Source organism: Artibeus jamaicensis, unplaced genomic scaffold, assembly GCF_021234435.1.
Source record: "Artibeus jamaicensis isolate MK-2021 breed Jamaican fruit bat unplaced genomic scaffold, CSHL_Jam_final contig_785, whole genome shotgun sequence".
Lineage (NCBI taxonomy): Eukaryota > Metazoa > Chordata > Mammalia > Chiroptera > Phyllostomidae > Artibeus > Artibeus jamaicensis.
The window spans coordinates 1-22,311 of NW_026521970.1; the positions used below are offsets into that span (position 1 = coordinate 1).

The 22,311-nt window shown below is 39.6% G+C and overlaps 1 protein-coding gene across 7 annotated transcripts in view; it reads right to left on the bottom strand.

The window, feature by feature from the left end:
- Positions 1-3,351: 3,351 nt before the first annotated feature.
- Positions 3,352-22,311, bottom strand: part of LOC119038977 (cAMP-responsive element modulator) — a 61,761-nt gene continuing 42,801 nt past the window's right edge. For 4 of the 7 annotated variants that reach the window (XM_037131604.2, XM_037131603.2, XM_037131605.2 and 1 more), the window contains one exon: positions 10,869-11,278. In XM_037131604.2, coding sequence (XP_036987499.1) covers positions 11,134-11,278 — 145 coding nt within the window. In that variant the 3' untranslated portion in view covers positions 10,869-11,133. The other 3 variants (XM_037131601.2, XM_037131599.2, XM_037131600.2) reach the window with 2 other exon arrangements.

Consider the following 22,311-nt stretch of genomic DNA (forward strand, 5'->3'; position numbering starts at 1 on the left):
TATTTATGTTTTCCTGGGGGCAAATAGGCATAGGTTTCCAAACTGTGTCAAATTATTGCCCCTCCCCACATGACACTTTACCAGAGAGTTCCCAGAGTTACTGTGAACACAATTCACTAAACTAGATCAAACTGCTTTTACCCCTTACCCTCATCATGGGGTTTGGCTTAAATCAGAGTTCATGACAGAACATACCACCCATCCATTTTAAGGTCTTCATAGACTAAGAATGTTTCAAGGGAAAGGAAGAGTTACAGAAATAGCACATACATTCTGTAAGGTTGTGGCTGCGACATTAAATGGTCTTACGTGTTCAAGAAAGGCAGAAGTGTGCAGCCATTGGAGACTCGGGAACACTGGGTAAGGCCTGAGCCCAGACCTTAGAGGTCACTATTCTCCACCATTAGTGTGCATCACAAACATGCATGGAACTGGTTAAAAATAGAAATATCCAGACCTACTGAATCAAAATTCAAGATTACTGTTGTAGAAGAATTTAAAAACCCATTCCTATGTCAAGCTTGACGCTGTTTTGCCACAAGCCAGTGCTTCGCAGAGTTCCCAAACACTAAAAACAAGACCAAGCATAAGCCCTGTTAGAGCCATTTGTTCTGGAAAACACTGTCCTGTATCAAACACCCTTCTATAAATGAGTTGGCCATGATGCTTTAGAGACCAGATGGGAGTTTTGTACAGTGAGTGACAGGGTTTTCCTTCCAGGGTTTCCATCTATTCAGACCACAAGGAAAATAAATGCTTTGTAAGAGAGCTATGCTTTCACCAAAAGCTGGTTGATTATCATTTATAGAGAGATAGCTTGAAGATTCTGTTTGTGTCTACAACTGTAGCTTTGATATTCCAATAGTCAGTCCTTCAACTGTAGAATCATTTTCTCCTGGTCAGTATCAGGGATTTTAAGAACCGGAGAGAAACTGGCACATGTTTTCATTCATTAGGACAAGAAAGACTGGGGTGGTCCTACATCTAACCACTCGGAATCTCAGCAGCCACACCTACCTGGGCCCTTGCCAGCCTGCACTTCACTGGCCGGCTCTGTCTGTGGGTCCCACATGGGTGAGCCATCAGGACAGAGCATCATGTACCCTGTCCAGCTGTACTCTCGCTCCTGAGCTCTAACAGCTCTATGACATGGGGCATGTTAGTTACCTTTTCCAAGCCTGTTTCCTCACCTGCAAAGTGAGGTTGAAAACATTTATTGGGTTGTTACACAAATTAGGTAAGTCCCATATGGTGCACAGTGTGGTGCCAGGCACAAGGTTAGCACTCAGTGAATGGCAGGGATGCTTTTGATGACCACCCTGCATCCATGTGAGTCAGTATCTAACTGCTCAAAGTCCACAAATGTGCTGGCAGTCACAGTGTTGCCACAGCCCATGCGTGATTCTCTCTCCTAGACTTTTTCCCCCACATTACATAAATCAGACAGTTTATTATTTTATACTAAGGTGTGTAACTTTTACCATGGACACTGAAATACCTATGTCAGAATATAGTTTATTTTTTCTAAAGGCAGTTACACAGAAAAACAGGGTATTATCAGGTTATCTGTCAAATATAGTACCCAAAGGGAAGCTAATCTTAAGGCCCACATCTCACCTAGGGAGCTGTGCACACCTTGCCACCACAGGGACAGCCCAGGCCCCAGTGTTCTTTGACTCTTCCATCCCTATGTGGCCCTGGGCAGGCAGTGCAACCTGGGCTTGCTCTTACTAATGTAGCCTCACTTGTTGACTTTGAGGGAATGAATGAATATGCTTACCCCTGTGTCTCTCTCCAGAAACTTTACATCATGCAGCTCTGAATTTGAGACAGTAATTTAAGGAAACAGATGGCATAATTAATTACTAACCAAAGGTACCTCTATCTCAAAAAAGAAAATGGTAACAGAGATTGCCCTGAGGGCAACTGGGGAATTGGAGCCAGGGATGGGAGTTTGACTTTTCACTATATACCACTTTATCTTTTGAATTTTGAACATCAAAAGTATTTCTAGCATATTAATATTTAAAAAGTTATGACATAATTTGTATTTTTGAAAGTTATGCCTCAGCATAGAGAATATTGTAATGAGGACTTATCAGGGTGATTGCTCTGTAAGGCATATAAGTGTCTGATCACTATGTTGTACACCTGAAGGTAGTATGTCATTTGTCAAAAAACTTTTGACTTATATGCAAGGAGTATGGGGGCTTATAATTCATGACTTTATGCAGGTCACTATTTCATTTACATGAGCATATTATAATCCAGTGAGTTTTGCTTAATCAATCCAATTGTCACATGAACAAAGAGAAACACATAAATAACTCCGATAATGATACTAATATATAAATACAGTGTTTCAGTTGGGAATAACAGAAGAGTTTTGGAGGTGAAGGGCAGTGATGGTCACACAATAATGTGAATGAATGTCCCTAATGCCACTAACCTCTACTTGTAAGTGGTTAAAATGAAACTCAAAACCCATTAGGCAACTCTTTTTTTGTGGTATATTTCAGTTTTGCGAGGTGAGAAAGTTTTGGAGATTTGCTTCACAATGCGAATGTACTTCATACTACTAAACTGTACCCTTTAAACAATTGGTAAAGATGGCGAATTTCATGTATTTTTTTACCACAATATTTTAACAAACCTTTTGAAAACGGTTAAAATGGTAAATTGTATGTTATGAACATTTTACCACCACTTGTAAAAAGTTCTTTGTGATCTGTGGAGATGGAAATCAGATGAGTGGTTGTCTGGCCCTGGGGCAGAGGGAGTGACGGGCAGTCACTGCTGGTGGGCATCAGGTTTCTTGGGGGTGATGAAAATTTCTAAAACTGGACTGTGGTGATGGTTGAGCAACTCCGAATACGCTACTAAAATCATTGAATTATAAACTTTAAATGGGTAAATTGTATCATATGTAATCTCTAGCTCAATAGTTTTTTAAACCAACAAACAAGTTTTGTCTCACCTGTGAGGGCTGGGGAGCTTGTGCAGTCTCCGCCATGTGCCCCCAGCTGGAAGGGTATGGAAGCATGGGAGGGGGCAGAAAAGGAAGGGAATCTTCTGGGTTCAGGATTATTCAGGTTTTGACTGGTTTCTGCACAAGGTAACCAAAGGAATTCCTATTATAGATTTGGCACAGGGCTTTCTCTCTAACTCTCGTCTACTGCCCAGGGAAAGTAAAGGCCCGAATTTGTAAAAGAACGGGGCAAATGCAGTGTGTGTGGGTGTGTGTCATTCAATAACCCACTCTGGTTCACCCTTCAATGCTGTTTTTCAAAATATTATCACAATAAAGAAAGATCTGGAAAAAACTCTGTGCCCTCTTAAAAATTGACTGGCTTAGAAATAACAAAGGTTGCATTTTATTTGATCAAGTACAGTCTGGTATTACAAAGCAGTTAGTTTTCTCCTTTTAGTCATCATTTTCCATCCCTGATGGAATTGTGTGTGCATAAAGAGAACAGCCCTGGAAAAAAACCTTAAATCTCATTATACAGTAGCCCATGGCAAAATGGGGTTTTGAAGAACAGTGTTAAAAATACATCTGGAAATGTGAAATGAATTAATATGAAATGCACTTATGAGGAAGTGAATTTACATAGAAAAAAGCTACACATAAAGCATAAAGACTGAGATATGCCAAGCTTACGCAGTTCAGAATCAGGCCTTTGTGTCTGGGGTGGCATTAGAAAAGAGGCACATTTAAGTTTCTGAGCATCTTGACCTACTGCCATGAAACAATGCCAACTGGCAACAGCTCTGCTTGTCTCAGGTATGTCCCAGCTGCTTCAATGATTTTGATGCACTCCAGATGAACACCGTGTTGGTGTCACAAGTCCTCACTGTGTGTCCGAAGGTGTCCTTTGGGTGCATAGGAAACATCAAGTACAGAGCAGAAGGGCGAATGCAGAAAACTGAGAAGAGTGGTTACTGAGGTGACATGGTCTCAGTTTCAGGCAGGTGTGGTGCTCTTACATGTCCAAATACCAAGAAGTTCATTCCCTTTATTTTCCGATTTTGAATGATTTAGAATCATGAACTACCTAGTTAAATATGACAAAGTGGTATAATCCCATGATCCAGAATCAGTGATTTCTATACCAAAAATCTTGATTCTGAAAATTTTAGGATTAAAAAATCCACAAAGCCTGCTCTGAATTCTATGTTATACTAGATGTACGATATCCATGCGTCTTCCAACTTTCTGCTTGCTGTGTTCAGCAAGTTTGTAGGCAATACCTATGGAGGCTGATTGGAGAGTTGTAAAAGCATGTTATTTTGGTAGCAAGAGCTTTGGTATCAGGGACAAACTGCATGAGCAAGAATTCAGTTCTGATGCCCCTTTGAGAGCTCAGCCGTAGCCCCAGGCCTCACAGCTGTCCCCACCATCCAGAGCAGGGTCAGCACTCACCTCTCTGGGTGATAACCACAGTTGCCTGCACACCTTTCTCCCAGAACTGCTTTGTTCAATACTGATGGTCATGCTTCACAGAAGCCTGAACCATCTCAGCCCCAGGGGTTGAATGTCCACTAGTTATTCAGTGCTTTGAGTTCCATTCTCCTTGCCAGTGACTGGCTATGATGAAAAGCTGGCTAGTGAGACTCAGAGGAGATGTGCTGGTGCAGGTCCCCTGAGCCAGTTGTCTTTCCTCTTAAAACAGGACAAAAGGACAAGATGCTGGCTGTCTCCTCCTCACCGGTGCCTACAGCTATGGTGACAATATTAGCATTGGGAGACTCAGCCTAAACAGGGAGTGGGATAGGAAGGACCTGGTCATGATGCCATTAAGTTATTACATTAAGCAACCTTAGGATTTCCTACCTCTAGACTTATGTGGTGAGGTAATAAAATATTCTTATTTCTAAAGCACTAGGGAATGGATGGGATATCTGCTATTTCTGGCCTCAAGTAATCAGACACGATCTTCTTCCCTGAAATGACCACCCATTCTATAGAGTGAAGTACACACATGCAGGCACACACACTCTTTTACACTAAACTAACTGGTGTGAGCACGAACTTTACCCCTCATCTCCTAAATTCAAGCCCCTGGGAGTGGAGTGCATGTCTGGATTCCCTGTCTGGTTGCCCTCTTCCCCAGCATGATCACATCAAGGTCCAGTTCAGAATCTGCCTCCTACAGGATCAGTCTCTTATGAAGTCCCTGCCTGAAGCTTTCTCCGATTCTAACACACAACATCTACTGCCTCTAATCTGCCTCCATGCTGTCTGCTGCTTCCTGAGTCTGCTCGGTGTCCAGCACTGGGCACGTATTTGGTTTAGTGACTGACTGAACAGAAGACTGAGTGCAAAGCACCATATCCCTTCACCTGAAACTTGGGGTTTCCCTTTGCTCTTTTTGTTCTTGTCTTCTTTCCTCATCTTTCTTCTCTGTAAAGACAAAAACTGAGATAAAAGAAATTCAGAGCTCAAATTCTGAAGGAAGAATATGCATTTCTAAACAAAGCTGCAAATGGTATGCCCTGTCTCTGGGAGTTACAAATAAGTGACAGAATTACAAAATGGGGGAATAGCAGTTAGATGCTATATAAGTGACCTCCTGTTGCTGTACCTCCCATAGACATTGACCATTTCCACTACTGAAACTAGGGCTGGGATGGAGGCATCCTAAAAAATCATGAGTTATAGCAGAAAATACAGCAGAGCTCTAGTCAAGATGGAGGCATAGGCAGATACACTTTGCCTCCTTGCATAACCATAAGAAAGATTACAACTAACCTCAAAACAAAAATACCCAAAACTGCCAAAACACTGAACTGTAAGAATTTAAAGAAGATATATTCATCCAGGCAGGTAAGAGGGGCAGAGATGGGGAGCTGGGTGGAAAGGATGTGGTGTAGCAGCAGTGAGGTGGTGCAACAGGCAGTCTGTTTTAGGGATACCTGGGGTGCAAGCCCTAGGCCAGCCTGTGAAGCCTAGGGTTCCAGTGCAGGGAAAATAAAGCCTGGTAACTCCTGCCTATAAAAACCAGTAGGGATTGGGGTGGTGGAAGAAACTGCTGGTCTCTCAGGAGAGTCTGTTAAAGGGCTCTCAGTGTCCTGGACATTCACAAACCCACCCACTCTGGGAATCACCACCAGGGCAACAGCTAGAAGAGCACCAGTTATGTAAGTGACTGAAAGTTGGATGAGTGCCGAACAAGCCTCCAGTAGTCAGGCAGTAGCATTGCCCCCTTTCTGCCCCCCTCACACACATACAAAGCCATAAAGTGGTGAAGCAGAGTGCCCTGCCCTGGTGATTGCCTAAGGCTCTGCCCATAAAATGAAACAGGTGCGCCAAGACAGGGAGTCAAAGCAGCTTGACCTAAAACACAGAAACAAACACAAGGAGGCTGCCAGAATGAGGAGACAAAGAAATATGGCCTCATATAAAAGAACAGAAAAAAACCACAGTAAAATAACTAAGTGAGACAGAGATAGCCAACCTATCAAATGTGGAGTTTAAAACACTGGTTGCTTAGAGATCTCATTGGGTATGACAAAAGCATAGAGGAAGAAATGAAGGCTACATTAACTGAAATAAAGAAAACTCCACAGGGAAACAGTGAAAAGAAGGAAAACTGGGTTCACATCAAAGAATTGGAACATAAAGAAATAAACATTTAACCAGAATGGAAAGAAACAAAAATTCAAAAAAATAAAAGAATAAGAAGACTTTAGGATGTTTCCAAATGTGCCAACATTTGAATCATAAGGATACCAGAAAGAGAAGAAGACCAAGAAATTGAAAACTTATTTGGAAAAATGATGAAAGAAGACGTCCCTAATTTGGTGAAGGAAATAGATGTACAAGTCCAGGAAGCACAGAGTCCCAAACAAGTTGGACCCAAAGAGGACCACACCAAGATACATCATCATTGAACTTCCAAAGGTTAAAGATAAAGAGGGAATCTTACAAACATCAAGAGAAAAGCAGAGAGTAACCTACAAAGGAATTCCCATAAGACTGTCAGCTGATTTCTCTACACTTTGCAGGCTAGAAGGGACTGACAAAAAGTATTCAAAGTGATGAAAACCAAGAACCTACAACCAAGATTACTTTATCCAGCAAAGCTATCATTTGGAATGGGAGGGCAGATAAAGTGCTTCCCAGACAAGGTAAAGCTAAAGGAGTTCATCCTCACCAAGTCCTTATTTATATGAAATGTTAAAGGGACTTATTAAAAAAAGATCAAAATATGAACATTAAAATGATAACAAACTCACAACTATGAACTGAATTTACGGAACAAACTAAGCAAACAACCAGAATAGGAACAGAATCATAGAAATGGAGATCACATGGAGGGTTATCAATGAGGAGGGGGAAGGAAGGAATAAGGGGGGGGGAAGGTACAAGGAATAAGAAGCATAATTGGTAGGTACAAAATAGATGGAGGGGGGCGGGTTAAGAATAGTATAGTAAATGGAGAAGCCAAAGAACTTATATGTATGACCCATGGACACGAAATAAGTGGGGGAATGGTTGGAGGCAATGGGGTTACCAGGAAGAAGAGGGCAAAGGAGGGAAAATTGGAACAACTGTAATAGCATCATCAATAAAATATACTTAAAAAAAAGAAAATACATCAGAGTGTAGCAAAGAGTAGGCCTTCAACAAAGGTCTCATGAGTGAAGGAGAGAAGACATAGCATCATATTGTTAGGGCTTTGGGCTTATAACTTAGAGCTTTTTATTGTAAACATAGAGTAAAATGTGGATACCAGTAATCATGCTGCTGTCTCAATGTAATGAACTTCATCTAAAGGTGTGACATAAAAAACATTTGATATAAGGTCAACTTCAAGATGTTTTGAAATGCAGAATGAAATCTTGGGTTGTTTTTCCTTCAAAATTCCCACACAGATTTCCAGACCATGTGCAGAAAGGCCTGTTGCACCACACAAGCTGAACTTCTCATAGTGGCTTTTCTGTGTAAAAGGTCTGGGGCATCCTTCTGGTGAGAGGGCAGAGCATTTCCAGAAATCAGACCCCGTGTGCAAAGAAGCTCACGTACCCTTGAAGGTATGTAAATGCCATTCTAACTATAACTTTCAATTCATTCCAGGTACTAATGACTTGTAACTTTCATTGTGTGGTATGAAACCGGCACTAGAGGTTCTGTGACATATTTTCTATTACACAAGAGTAAAAACTGCCCAAAATGTTCATATAGTTAAATGACCACCAAACACTACAAGTGTAACCAACATGGTTCTATTAAAAATGCTCTCCAACTATGGCATTCAAGGATAGCAATAAAATGTTTTCTTTACAAAGCACTAATGTAAAAATCTGCAAATGACAAATTCACTTGTAGTCTATTTTTTTCATATAGGCAGGTTATTAGATTCTTTCAATTATTTCCTGAGGTATTTTTTTTTGCACAGTGTACTTTTATTGTACTACTGGATGCATTATCTTTGATCATCCTTTCTTAAGATATTTTTAAAAGACCTGCAGAAAATTTTATTGCATAGCACACTATTCAGGACATAGAAATTGGGAACTGCAAATATGTGCCATTGGAGAAGTCTTACAAAGGCTACATTTAAGATTTTCCTAGCCCTGGCTGGTGTAGCTCAGTGGATTGAACGCAGGCTTGCAAACCAAAGGATGGTGGTTTGATTCCAAGTCAGGGCACATGCCTAGGTTGCAGGCCAGTTCCCAGCAGGGGATGCACAAGAGGCAACCATATATTGATGTTTCTCTTCCTCTCTCCTTCCCTTCCCCTCTAAAAATAAATAGGTAAAAATCTTTTTTAAAAACAATTTTGCTAAATACAGACTTCTGGCCAAGATGGAGGCATAGGCAGAGACACTTCTCTTCCTTGCACAATCAAAAGAAGGACAATAACAAATAAAAAAAAACAACAACCCAGAACTGCCAGAAAATCAAACTGTATGGAAGTCTGATAAGCAAGAAATTAAAGAAGAAACATTCATCCAGACTACATCACAATGCAACAAGGTGGGTTGCCCCACCCCAGTGAATACCGAAGGCTCCACCCCTTACAACATAACAGGTATGCTGAGACAAAGAAAAATGGGCAAATGAAAGAATAGATCAAAGCTCCAGAAAAAGGGCTAAGCGACAAGGAGATAGCCAACCTATCATATGCAGAGTTCAAAACACTGATAATCAGGTTGCTAACAGAAATGATTAAGTACAGATGTAAAATAAAGGAAGAAGTAAAGGCTATACAAAGTGAAGTAAAGCAAAATATACAGGGAACCAACAGTGAAGGGAAGGAAACTGGGACTCAGATAAAATATTTGGAACAGAAGGAAGAAATAAACATTCAACCAGAACAGTATGAAGAAACAAGAATTCAAAGAAATGAGGAGAGGCAGAGGAACCTCTGGGACAACTTTAAATGGTCCAGCATCTGAATCATAGGGGTTCCAGAAGGAGAAGAGGAAGAGCAAGAAATTGAAAACTTATTTGAAAAAATAATGAAGGAAAACTTCCTCAATCTGGCAAAGGAAATAAACATGCAGGTCCAGTAAGCTCAGAGAGTCCCAAAGAAGTTGGACCCAAGGAGGAACACACCAAGATACCTCATAATCAAATTACCCAAGATTAAAGGCAAAGAGAAAATCTTAAAAGCAACAAGAAAAAAGGAGACAGTTACCTACAAAAGAGTTCCCATAAGACTATCAGGTGATTTTGCAAAAGAAACCATGCAGGCAAGAAGGGGCTGGAAAGAAGTATTTGAAGTCATGAAAGGCAAGAACCTACAACCAAGATTACTCTATCCAGCAAAGCTATCACTTAGAATGGAAGGGTAGATAAAGTGCTTCCCAGACAAGGTAAAGCTAAAGGAGTTCATCATCACCAAGCTTTATTATATGAAATGTTAAAGGGACTTTTGTAAGAAAAAGAAGAAGATCAAAACTAAGAACAGTAAAATGATGACAAACTCACAACTATCAACAACTGGATCTAAAAACAAAAACAAACTAAGCAAACAACTAGAATGATAACAGAATCACAGAAATGGGGATCACATGAAGAGTTATTAAGGAGGAGAGGGAGGGAGAGAATAGGGAAAAAGGTACAGGGAATAAGAAGCATAATTGGTAGTTACAAATTAGGGGGAGGTTAAGAACAGTATAGTAAATGGAGAAGCCAAAGAACTTATATGTATGACTCACAGACATGAACTAATTGGGGTGAGGGGGCGGATGATGGATGGAGGGGGCATACTGCTCAGAGGGGGATGAAGAGGAGAAAAAATGGGACAACTATATGAGCCTAATCAAGAAAATATACTTAAGGCCCTACCTGTTGTAGCTCAGTGGACTGAGTTCAGGCTGCGAACCAAAGTGTCACGGGTTCGATTCCCAGTCATGGTACATGCCTGGTTTATGGGCCAGGTCCCTAGTGGGGACCATGTGAGAGGCAACCACACATTGATATTTCTCCCTCCCTTCCCCTCTCTCTAAAAATAAATAAAATCTTTAGAAATATATATACTTTAAAAATTTGCTAAATACATTTTTTTTTACAATTTGTCTCTTTTTAAAAATTGAAGTTACAGCTAAGAGTTCACTACATACAATGAAGCATTTTGGGAATGTTAGAGGTTAGATAATATTATGAATGATACAAAGGAAAAAAGCCATAATTCTTGCTGACTACATATTGTATTGCTTTCGAAAGCAACTGTACATGTAATCAGTTCATAGTTAGTTAAGTACTACTACTAATCTGTTTTAGGAGAGCAAATGTCTTTCAAGGTTTCAAGTTCCTCTATAAGCTTCTTGTTCTGAACTTCCAGCACCGCAACTCGACTCTCCAGACATTTTACATATTCTTTCTTTCGACGTCGACATTCTTTAGCAGCTTCCCTGAAAAAAAAAAAAAAGAAGCAAAGGGCAAAGAAAACAATTTTTGCATGCTATTGACTGAACAGACTGAAGTGAGCTTGGTGTATGTGATCACGGTTGCATTCCAAATTTGGAACAACACTCCCCACTCAATTTCAAACACTAAGCCAAACTGGATTCTTAAGGGTTACAAGTGTCCCTTCCATATGTCTACATGGCAATTAGTGGAACTGCTGCATCTCCTGCCTTGACTTCAGTTCATAGTAAACAAGGTCCAAATCAAAGACAGTTACTCTGCTTTATGGCAATAAAGATCTTTAAGGGCCTTGAGTTCCTCAATGAGAGTCTTGTTTTGGTTTTCAAGCACAGCCACACGATTTTCAAGACATGTGACATATTCTTTCTTCTTCCTGCGACACTCCCGGGCAGCTTCCCTGCAACCAACACAAGGCAAATGACTTAGGAATGACCTCCCAGCACAGTCCTGAGGGGCTCCATGAACTTTGGCCCCTCAAACTCAACAGTCAATCAATCCTAGGTAAGGTTTGCAGAAAGCCACACAACAAATGTTCTCAATGCCATGCCTTTTTGTAAGATGACTCTAAGACAACAGGAATGATTTGGAAGCAGAGTCCATTTGCCCAGCATTCATTGTAAATGGTGTTTTCATAGAGCACACATTCCACAATAACAGTGACCAGAATGGTTTTCAGTAACCTAAAACATTAGAACCACATTTCCAAGTGGAATTCCTACAAAAACATCTATGGATCCTTTTGAATCTCTTGGTTATTTTTGTCCACCAAAAGCCCTACATTCCATCATAATGAGTTAACTTTATTTCATCAAGAATAATTACAAAAATTAATCCTCAGAGACCTTATATATCAATGGAGATTTTCATTCTTTGAGACTAAATCACAGTGAAACAAATAAATTAATCAGGACAGTAAGACAGTTGTTGACTGGGAAACAACATGAATAAAAATAACAATAAATGAATAATAAATCATTGCATATTTTCATAAACCAAAATGAAATGGACTCTGCTTCTGAAAATTAAAGATGGAAAGAAGGAGAATACAAGATACAATACTCAACAGTTCAGACAATTTAAATCCAGGAATGTGAAAATACCAGGAAAATCATGAAAAGAAAGCTACTTAATTACTCAAGGCTATTCTCTCATCATAGGCATTTACTATCCAATCTACTGAATTTTAACACACTGTAGGCATACCCAGAGGAAAGAACAGACCAGCAGCCAAAGCAACAGACACAAGTAAAAATATGAGCCACAGTCATTTTCATGCATCGCTCCATCAAAAGAAACACAATGAATACAGCCAACATTCTCTCTCTCCTTTCTTTCTGGGCCTGAGGGGTTGGCGACAACATCATTTAATTCCTCTATAGATTGTATCCTGCTAACAGTTTCATTTTGGAGTTTTCGATTCAGAAATAACTGCCTTGGGGGTACCCTTCACATCAAAAAATCATACACTGAAAGGTAATTCAGGCCCTAGCTGGGTAGCTCAGTTGGTTGGAGTGGTGTCCTGACACTCCAAGGTTGCAGGTTCAATCCCTGATCAGAGCATATATAAGAATCAACCTATAAATGCATAAATGCAGGAACAATAAATCACTGTTTCTCTCTCTCTCTCTCATTTCTTCTCTCACTCTAAGATCAATAAATTAAAAAAAAAGAATTTAAGTATATTTTATCAAAGGTTGTGTCGAATATCTAAACACCAGTTACAGTAATGCCAATTACCACTGTTGCACACATGAATTAGGAGTGAGCATATGACAGATCTGGCCAATTCTGTTTTATTTTTAGGATAGTTGACTCTCACCCAAAACTGATTATGTGTTTCTTCCTTGCAGGAAGCAAGAGTCAGCAGAAATAAGGAGATCCTGAAATGCCAATAAACTGCAGGAAAAGATCAACCCCTGTTTCCTAACCAAGAACAATGCACTCACCCTGTGAACCCACAAAGTTCTCAGACTTCTCAACTCGTTAACAAAAAATAACAATGTATAAATGAATTGAATCTCATAAGTACTGCTTAACTTAATCTAATGATGCATGGGAAAAAGCTCAGAATAAATCCAAGGACACATATAAAACATGCCAGTTTGGGAACAGAATTCAACTATTCCACAAAGGAATAAAATATACATTTAATGAATACCAAGGTTTCCATAATTAACTCATTATATTAAATTCTAGATCTGGAAGGAAGATGGTCATTTTATAAAACGAGTCACCATTAAATGAAATTTTAAATATCTAATGGCAGTGTTATGGGCTATTTAACTTAAAATTTTTTTACCGAGGTGTACTATGTACTGTAAACATCTATACTTGGTGTTTCACACATGTGCATGTGCTGCTACCAGAGTCGAATGTTCCAAGCACAAAGCTTTAACTGATCACACTAGTAGAAGGCACACTCCTAAGAACTTAACTTCTCAGCTATGGAAAACACCTGTTTCTTCTATTAATAGTTAGAGCTCAGCTTTCAGGCCTTGCTTTTGTCTGGATATATCTTCAGCATGGAGAGAAAATACATGGCAAATGGGAAAAGCTGACAAGGCTGTAAAGAAAGAAAAACTGTGGCTGGATTGGTAGAAATATAATTAAATATCCACTATAAGTGCTAGACAAAGAATAAAAAGAAAAAAGGTGTAAAAGATCTTTCACATCGTTGAGTGAAATGTACATTCTTTCCATAAAGTTGAATCTGAAGCTCATGCTGAGGTCTTTCAGGGGTGACTCTGGTGTTAGTGTAGTGGGCAGGCTCTGGAATAGAGGCTGGCTGGTTGCGTATCCAGGTTCAGTCTAGTTTGCACTGTGCGATATTAACCAACTCATGTAAAGTCTCTGAATCTCAGTTCCTACCTGTAAGGTAAGGATAATAGCCAGACCTATTCTCATGTGATAGTTATGTGACAGTTATGCAAACAGTAGAAACAAAGCACTTAAAATGTGCATATGGTGCTCACTCAACAGATACTGAGCAACATAATAGACATTCATTTTCTGCTTTTCTCTTGTCTTTCTTCAAAACAGATTTGAAAAGCTAAAAGACTCAGAATCCCTTGAAGGTAGGGATTCTATTAGCTATTTCTAGTCATTGAAATGTGGGCAAAAGTTGCTGGCAGAGCCCAAAGTTTTTAGAAGGGTCAGACTCAACCAGCCCCCACTTTAAGCTTCAGTTCTTCTCTCCTCTTCCTGATGAAATGGCTGGAGGGGAGGCAGCCACACTGCGATCACAGGAACAAATGTCGCACAGGGGAGATTGGCAGGGCAGGGAGGAGGAGCGTGGATCCTGGATGACACTGTGGGGCCTTTGTTCTGGCTGCATGTACCTCTGGACCCACAATGTGAGATCAAATAACACCTACGCCCTGACCAGCATGGCTCAGTTGGTTGAATATCACCCTGCAAAGCAAAAGGTCACTGGTTTGGTTCCTGGTCAGGGCACATGCCTGGGTTGCAGTCCAGGTCCAAGTTGGGGGGTGTGTGAGAGGCAATGGATTGATGTTTCTCTCACACATCGATGTTTTTCTCCCTCTCTTTCTCCCTCTCTTCCCCCACTCCCTAAAAATAAATAAACAAACAAACAAACAAATAAATAAATAAAATCTTTTTAAAATACCACCTGCAAGGTTAAGCCTCCATTCCCTTTGGTTATTTAGAGTCCAAACACAAATGCTATCTAATTGTTATTAACAAATTATTTTAATCCCAATATTTTATAATTTTTCCCTCAGGAAGAGCTCATGTATGTGTAGGTAGCTGTGGGGCACCTTTTATAGGAACCCACTGCCTAATGTTTTATCTATTTCATTTTGGTAGTTCTGACATTTTTTATTAATCTAAAAATAAAGGTATAAAATGACATCAGGGAGATAACAACACTAAACTCCTAGTTCTTCCTTTTTTATTTTCTTTGGGAAAATAAGACATCGATGAACAATTCTGCATTATTATCACACTTTACATTATAAAATGAACTTCACAATGTACGTTCTGTGACCAGAGAGACAGTTATATTTGAGCTCCTGGGATCTCTGAAAGTGCAGTTTTAAAGTATCCACAATCCTCCATCTGATCCAAGTTAAGGACCTTTGATGACAGGATCTGCACACACCAACTGTGATACTATGTGAGTCCTGCCCATTCAGCCCCTTTAGACTTTCTGAGCAAAATGCTGATGATGCAAAACATGAATCCAGCAGGACTTACAACCTGGAACAACCACTGATACAGATGTGCGTATCTAATGGTCCTGTTGCCGGTAATCTGTCACAGGGCACAAAACTCCATCTAGTGATTTGTGATAACTAATAAGCCTGGGAACAGTAGAAAACAAAGTACTGTAACACAGCAAATTATGACATTTAAAAGGCTATTAGTAAACTGAATATAAACTGCTTCATAGTTACAAAGGACAATGATGAACTTATTTCTGGATTTGAGTCTTTTTTTAATTGTTCAGTTACAGTTGTCCCCATTTTCCTCCCATTATTCTCTCACACCCTACCTGTACCCCTTTCAATCCTCCCCCAACCCCTGTTGTTTTTGTCCATGGGTCCTTTATACATGTTCTTTGATGATCCTTCCCCTTCCCCCCATTATCACTTTCCCTCCTCCCCTCTGATGAGTGTCAGTTTGTTCTTTATTACAATGTTTCTGGTTATATTTTGCTTGCTTGTTTGTTTTGCTGTTTAGGTTCCACTGATAAGAGATCATATGGTATTTGTCTTTTACCACCTGGTTTATTTCACTTAGCATAATATTCTCCAGTTCCATCCATGCTGCCATGAAGGGCAGGAGTTCCCTCTTTCTGCTGTGTAGTATTCCATTGTGTAAATGTACCACAGCTTTTTGATCCATTTATTTACAGATGGGCACTTAGGCTGTTTCCAGCACTTGGCTATTGTAAATGACAGTGCTCTGAACACTGGGGTGCATAAGTTCTTTTCAATTGGTGTTTCAGGGTTCTTAGGGTATGATCCCAGCAGTGGAATCACTGGGTCAAAAGGCAGTTCCATTTTTTATTTTTTATTTTTTTGAGGAAATTCCATACTGTTTTCCACAGTGGCTGTACCAGTCTGTATTCCCACCAACAGTGTGTGAGAGGGTTCCCTTTTCTCCACATCCTCTCCAACACTTGTTATTTGTTGATTGTGGGGTCAACTTTTCCCACAAGTTCCCCCCTCCCAGCCCTCACAAATGAAAGTAAACACTACCAAGACATGATCTGCTTGGGCGGGGGGAGTGGTTGATCCCTCAAAGGAGAAGGGCCAAGAGCCCCCTGCTAAAGGGGCTTTTATTGGGTTAATTTGCATAAGAATACAGGTAAGGATCAAACAATAGCTAGCATTCAAAGAACTATGAGGGCTTATTCTCAGTCAGGGTGAGATAGCTAATGAGCCATAAAACTTTAAGGAACAAACTTCTTGCTTGGACCCTTATCATTTAAATGAGAGCATTCTAAACAAAGCAAGTTTCACAGGATTTTAACATTCTTTCTTAGGCCTGATCACCCAGGGAACCCACCCTTTCCAGCACTGGGCTGCACTGCCTTTCTCATCATAGGTTTTTAGGCTTAAGTGGATTAGAGCCAGGAAGTGTTTCTCCCAGAGGACATGGGAACTCAGGCTATGTCACATAGCCTGGGGGCTAGGGTCCATTGCTCCCTCTTTGTCCCAGCCCACTGGGTCCTTCTATGATGGCCTCCCAAGTGACCCAGTCTGGCTTAGGTTGCCCCTCCTCTGAGGGGTCTTACCCATCTCTGACTTCTGACCATGCTTTAGGGGCAGGGAGAGGAAACTGAGGCAGTATTCACTACCAGAGACAAACTTTTGTCTCCTGTGGCTGGCATTCCAGAGGTTACTCGCTCATCCTTAGCCATGGGGGGTAGTTACAATTCCTGAAACCAGGTAGGGTGGTTCCCAACAGTTGATTTGTTTATGATGACCATTCTGACCCGTGTGAGGTGCTATCTCATTGTGGTTTTAATTTGCATCTCTCTGATGACTAGTGATGCTGAGTATCCTTTCTTATGTCCCTGGGCCCTCCGTACGTCCTCCTGGGAGAAGTGTCTGTTCAGGTTCTTTGCCCATCTTTTAATTAGATTATTCGTCTTTCTGGTGTGGAATCCCTGTGAGTTCTTTAAAATGTTTTAGAGATCAAATCTCAGATCAAAATGTCTGAGATTTCATTGACAATTATATTTTCCTATACAATTGGTTCCCTTTTCATTTTGCTGATGTTTTCTTTAGCTCTGCAGAAGCTTTTTAATTTGATGAAGTTCCAACTGTTTATTCTTTCATGTCCCTTACTCTAGGGGACATTTCAGTGAAAATATTGTTGCATGGAATACCTGAAATTTTCCTGCCTATATCCTCCTTTAGGACTCTTATGGTGTCATGACTTATATTTAAGTCTTTTATGCACCTTGAATTTATTTTTGTGTATGGTGTGAGTTGGTGATCAAGTTTCTTTCTTTCTTTCTTTTTTTTTTTGCATGTAGCTGTCCAGATCACCCAACACCATTTGTTGAAGAGGCTATTTTTACTCCATCTTATGCTTCTGCCCCCTTTGTCAAATATTAATTGGCCATAGACACTTGGGTTTATTTTTGGGATCTCTCTATTACATTGTTCTATGTGTTTGTTCTTATGTCAGTACCAGACTGTTTTGATTACAGTGGCTTTGTAATATAGCTTGGTATCAGGTATTGTGATCCCTCCTACTTTGTTCTTGTTTCTCAGAATTGCTGAGGCTATTCAGGGTCATTTATGGTTCCATATAAATTTTTGAAATGGTTGTTCTATGTCTGTAAAATATGTCATTGGTATTTTAATAAGGATTGCATTGAATCTATAAGTTGCTTTGGGCAGTATGGACATTTTGATGATGTTAATTCTTCCAATCCATAAACATGGTACATGCTTCCATTTGTTTGTGTCTTCCTTAATTTCTTTTTTGAGTGTGTATAGTTTTCTGAGTACAGGTCTTTTACTTCCTTGGTTAGGTTTATTCCTAGATACTTTATTTTTCTTGTTACTATATCAAATGGGATTTTTTTAAATGATTTTTGTTTCTGATATTTCATTGTTGATGCACAAAAATGTCTTTGATTTCTGAATATCAACTTTGTATTCTGCTGTTTTGCCAAATTCACTTATTAGGTCGAATAGTTTTTTGGTGGAGTCTTTAGGGTTTTTTATGTACACTATCATGTCATCTGCCAACAATGAGTTTTACTTTCTCCTTTCCAATTTGGATGTCTTTTATTTCCCTTTCTTGCCTTAATACTGAGGCTAGACTTCCAATACTAGGTTGAATAAAAGTGGTGAAAGCAGACACCCTTCTCTCATTCTTAATCTTAGTGGTAAAGCTTTTAATTTTTGCCTCTTGAGTATGATGTTGGCTATTGGTTTCTCATATATGGCCTTTTTTTAATGTTGAAGTATGCACCCTTTACTCCCACTTTGCTCAGTTTTTATCATAAATGATAAGATCGTGATTTTTGTCTTTCCTTTTCTTTATGTCATGTATTACATTTATTGATTTGCGACTATTGTACCATCCTTTCATCCCTGGTATGCATCCCACTTGATCATGGTGTATGATCTTTTTAATGTATTACTGTATCCAGTTTGCCAATATTTTGTTGAGGATTTTAGCATCTATTTTCATCAGTAACATTGGCTTGTAATTTTCTTTTTTAGTTGTGTCTTTATCTGGTTTTGGGATTAGGATGATGCTGGCTTCATAAAAAGAGTTGGGGAGGCTTCCCTTGTCTTGGGTTTTTGGGAATAGTCTGACAAGGATAAGAGTTAGCTCTTCCTTAAATGTTTTGTAAAATTCTTCTGTGGAACTGTCTGGTCCAGGACTTTTGTGTGCTGGGAGTTTATTGATTACTGCTTCGATTTCAAAAGCTGTTATTAGTCTGTTCAGGTTTTCTGCTGCTTCTTGATTTGGTTTTGGAAGATTATTTTTTCTAGAAACATGTCCATTTCACCTAGGTTTTCGAATTTCTTGGCATATAGTCATTCATAGTAATTTCTTACAATGCTTTGTGTATCTGAGGTCAGTTGTAATCTCTCCTCTTTCACTTCTGATTTTATTCATTTAGGTTGTCTCTATTTTTTTCTTGATGAGTCTGTGTAAAGGCTTGTCAATTTGTTTATCTTTGCAAAAACCCAGCTCTTGGATTTATCGATCCTTAGAATTGTTCTTTTAATCTCTATGACATTTAATATTGCTCTGATCTTGGTTATTTTCTTCCTTCTACTCACTCTGGGCTGTCTTTGTTGTTGTCCTCTAGTTCTTGTGGATGTAGGCTTAGGTTGTTTATTTAAAATGTTTCTCTTTTTTACGTAGGGCTTGTATTGCTTAGAACTTCCATCTAAGAACTTCCTTGGTTGTGCCTCATAAATTTTGGACTGTTGTGAGTTCATTTTCATTTGTTTCCAGAAACTTTTTTATTTCTTCCTTGATCTCACTGTTACCCCATTCATTGTTTAATAGCATGCTATTCATTCTCCATGAATTTGAGTGTTTCTGATTTTTTTCCTTGAGGTTGGTTTCTAGTCTTAGTCCCATATGGTCTGAGAAAATGCTTGATATGATTTCAATTTTCTTGAATTTGTTGAGGCTTGTTTTGTGCTCTTATCATATGGTCTATTGTTGGAAATGGTCCATGTGCATTTGAAAAGAATGTGTGTTTTGCTTCATTGGGACAAAAGGTTCTATATATATCAGTCTGTTTGATCTACGGCATTGTTCAATGCTGCAATATCCTTGCTTATATTTTGTTTGGAAGATCTGTCCATTGTTGACAGTGGGGTGTTAAAATCCCCTCCTATAATTGTGTTGCTGTCTATATCTTTCTTGAAGTCCTCCAATATTTTCCTTATGTATTTGGGTGCTCCTGTTTGGGTGCATATGTTTACAATGTTTATGTCTTCTTCATGGATCTGATGGATTCTTCCCTTGAGTATTTTTAAGTGTCCTTCTGTGTCTCTTTTTCTGGTCTTTGTTTTGAAGTCTATTTTGTCTGATATGAGTACTGCTACCCCAGGGTTTTTCCCTGTCCATTTGCTTGGAGTATTTTTTTCTAGCCCTTCACTTTCAGTCTGTGTAGGTCTTTTGTTCTGAGGTAGGTCTCTTGTAGGCAGCATATGTGTGGGTCATGATTTCTTTCTTTTTTTTTTAATATTAAATTTTATTTAGTTACTTTTCAAGTACATTTTTTAAAATCTATTTCTCCCATCCCACCCCACCCCCCCGCCCGGTCTCCCCCCTCCCTCCCACTCCCCCCCCAGTCCTCATCTCTGTGTCTTTCATACTTGTTCCTCAAAATCCCTCCCCCTTTTTCCCCTTAAGTTCCCTTCCCTCTCCCCTCTGGTCGCTGCCCACTTGTTCTCTATTTCAGCGTCTTTGTTTTTATTCTGTTTGCTTGTTTGTTTTATTCTTTAGCTTCCTGTCAAAGGTGAGATCATATGGTATTTGTCCTTCAATGCCTGGCCTATTTCACTCAGCATAATGCTTTCCAGTTCCATCCATGTTGTTGCAAAAGGTAGTAGCTCCTTCTTTCTCTCTGCTGCATAGAATTCCATGGTGTATATGTACCACAATTTTTTGATCCATTCATTTACTGATGGGCACCTAGGTTGCTTCCAACTCTTGGCTATTGTAAATTGTGCTGCTATGAACATTGTGGTGCATAGGTTCTTTGAAATTGATGTTTTAGGATTCTTGGGGTATAATCCTAGCAGTGGAATTGCTGGGTCAAAAGGCAGGTCAATTTTTATTTTTCTGAGAAAATTCCATACTGTTTTCCATAATGGTTGTACCAGTCTGCAATCCCACCAACAGTGAACTAAGGTCCCCTTTTCCCCACACCCTCTCCAACATTTGTTGTTTGTTGCTTTGTCTATTATAGCCATCCTGACTGGTGTAAAGTGGTATCTCATTGTGGTTTTAATTTGCATCTCTGGGTCATGATTTCTTATCCATGCAGCTACCCTATGTCTTTTGATTGCAGCATTTAATCCATTAACATTTAAGGTTATTATTGATAGGTACTTTTTTCATTTTACCTACTTTGTACCTGTGTGTGTCTCTCTCTCACTCTTTTCCTTCCTCTTCTTATAGAAGTCCCTTTAAAATATCTTGCATTGCTAGTTTGGTGGAGATGTGTTCATTCAGCCTTCTTTTGTCTGGGAAACTCCTTCTTTGGCCTTCCATTTTAATTGAGAGCCTTGCTGGGTAGAGTAGTCTTGGTTGCAGGCCTTTGCTTCATTAGTTGGAATATTTCTTTCCATTCTCTCCAGGATTGGAGTGTTTCTGTTGAGAAATCAGCTGCTAGCCTTATTGGAGCCCCTTTGTATGTTACTTCTTGTTTCTCCCTTGCTACTTTTGAGATTCTCTTTTTGTCTTTAAAACTTGGCATTTTAATTATGTTGTGTCTTGGAGTAGGCCTCTTTGGGTTCATGTTGATCGGGACTCTCTGTGCCTCCTGCACTTGTGTAGTTTTTTCCCTCTCCAGGTTTGCAAAGTTTTCTGTCGTTTTTTCAAACAGGGTTTCTATCCCTTATGCCTTTTCTTCTGCTTCTGATATTCCTATGATTTGAATGTTGTTGCATTATCCTGGAGTTCCCTTAAGCCATCTTCATACTTTTGAGGGGTTTTTTTTTGTGCAGCTACTCTAACTGGGTGTTTCTTTCTACCTTGTCTTCCAGCTCCCAAATTTGGTCCTCTGCTTCATCCAGCCTGCTTTTAATTCCTTATAGTGGTTTTTTTTTTTTTAATTTCGGAAATTGTATTTTCCATTTCTTCCTGGTTCTTGTTTATAGTTTCTATTTCCTTTTTAATGCTGTAGTAGTTCCCACAAGTCCCTTATGCATTCTTATAACCATTCTTTTGAATTCTTTGTGATAGTTTGCTTGCCTCAATTTCATTTAGCTCTTTACTAGGGAATCTTCCAGTCCTTTCAATTGCAGGTTCTATTTTTTTGTCTTCCCATTTTAGGTGACTGTCTTTGTTGTTTCTGTGATTCTGGGTGCTCTGCCTTGCCAGCTATCTTCAAAGGGTGAACTTTTGTGGTAAGAGTTCTGTGGGACTCATTGGTACGGTCTCTTTGATATTCTTGTCTGGATGTTTTAGGGCTGCCCTTTCTTCCATTTGTGTGAGCTCCCTTGTTGGTCTGGGCTTTACCTGTTGGTGGCTTCTTTGTTGGTGGGTGCTCCCCTCCAGCGGGTTTACTGGTAGTTGTAACTTCCACCTTGTCTTATATGTTGCTGTACAGGTGTTGGTTAACAAAGCAGTATTACCACATGACCAAACCTATGCCAGGAAAAAGAACTACCTACCACATTTGTAGTTTCAATTGCAATAGGACTAAGATTAACAAAGGTAAAGAGAGATTGCAGATATTCT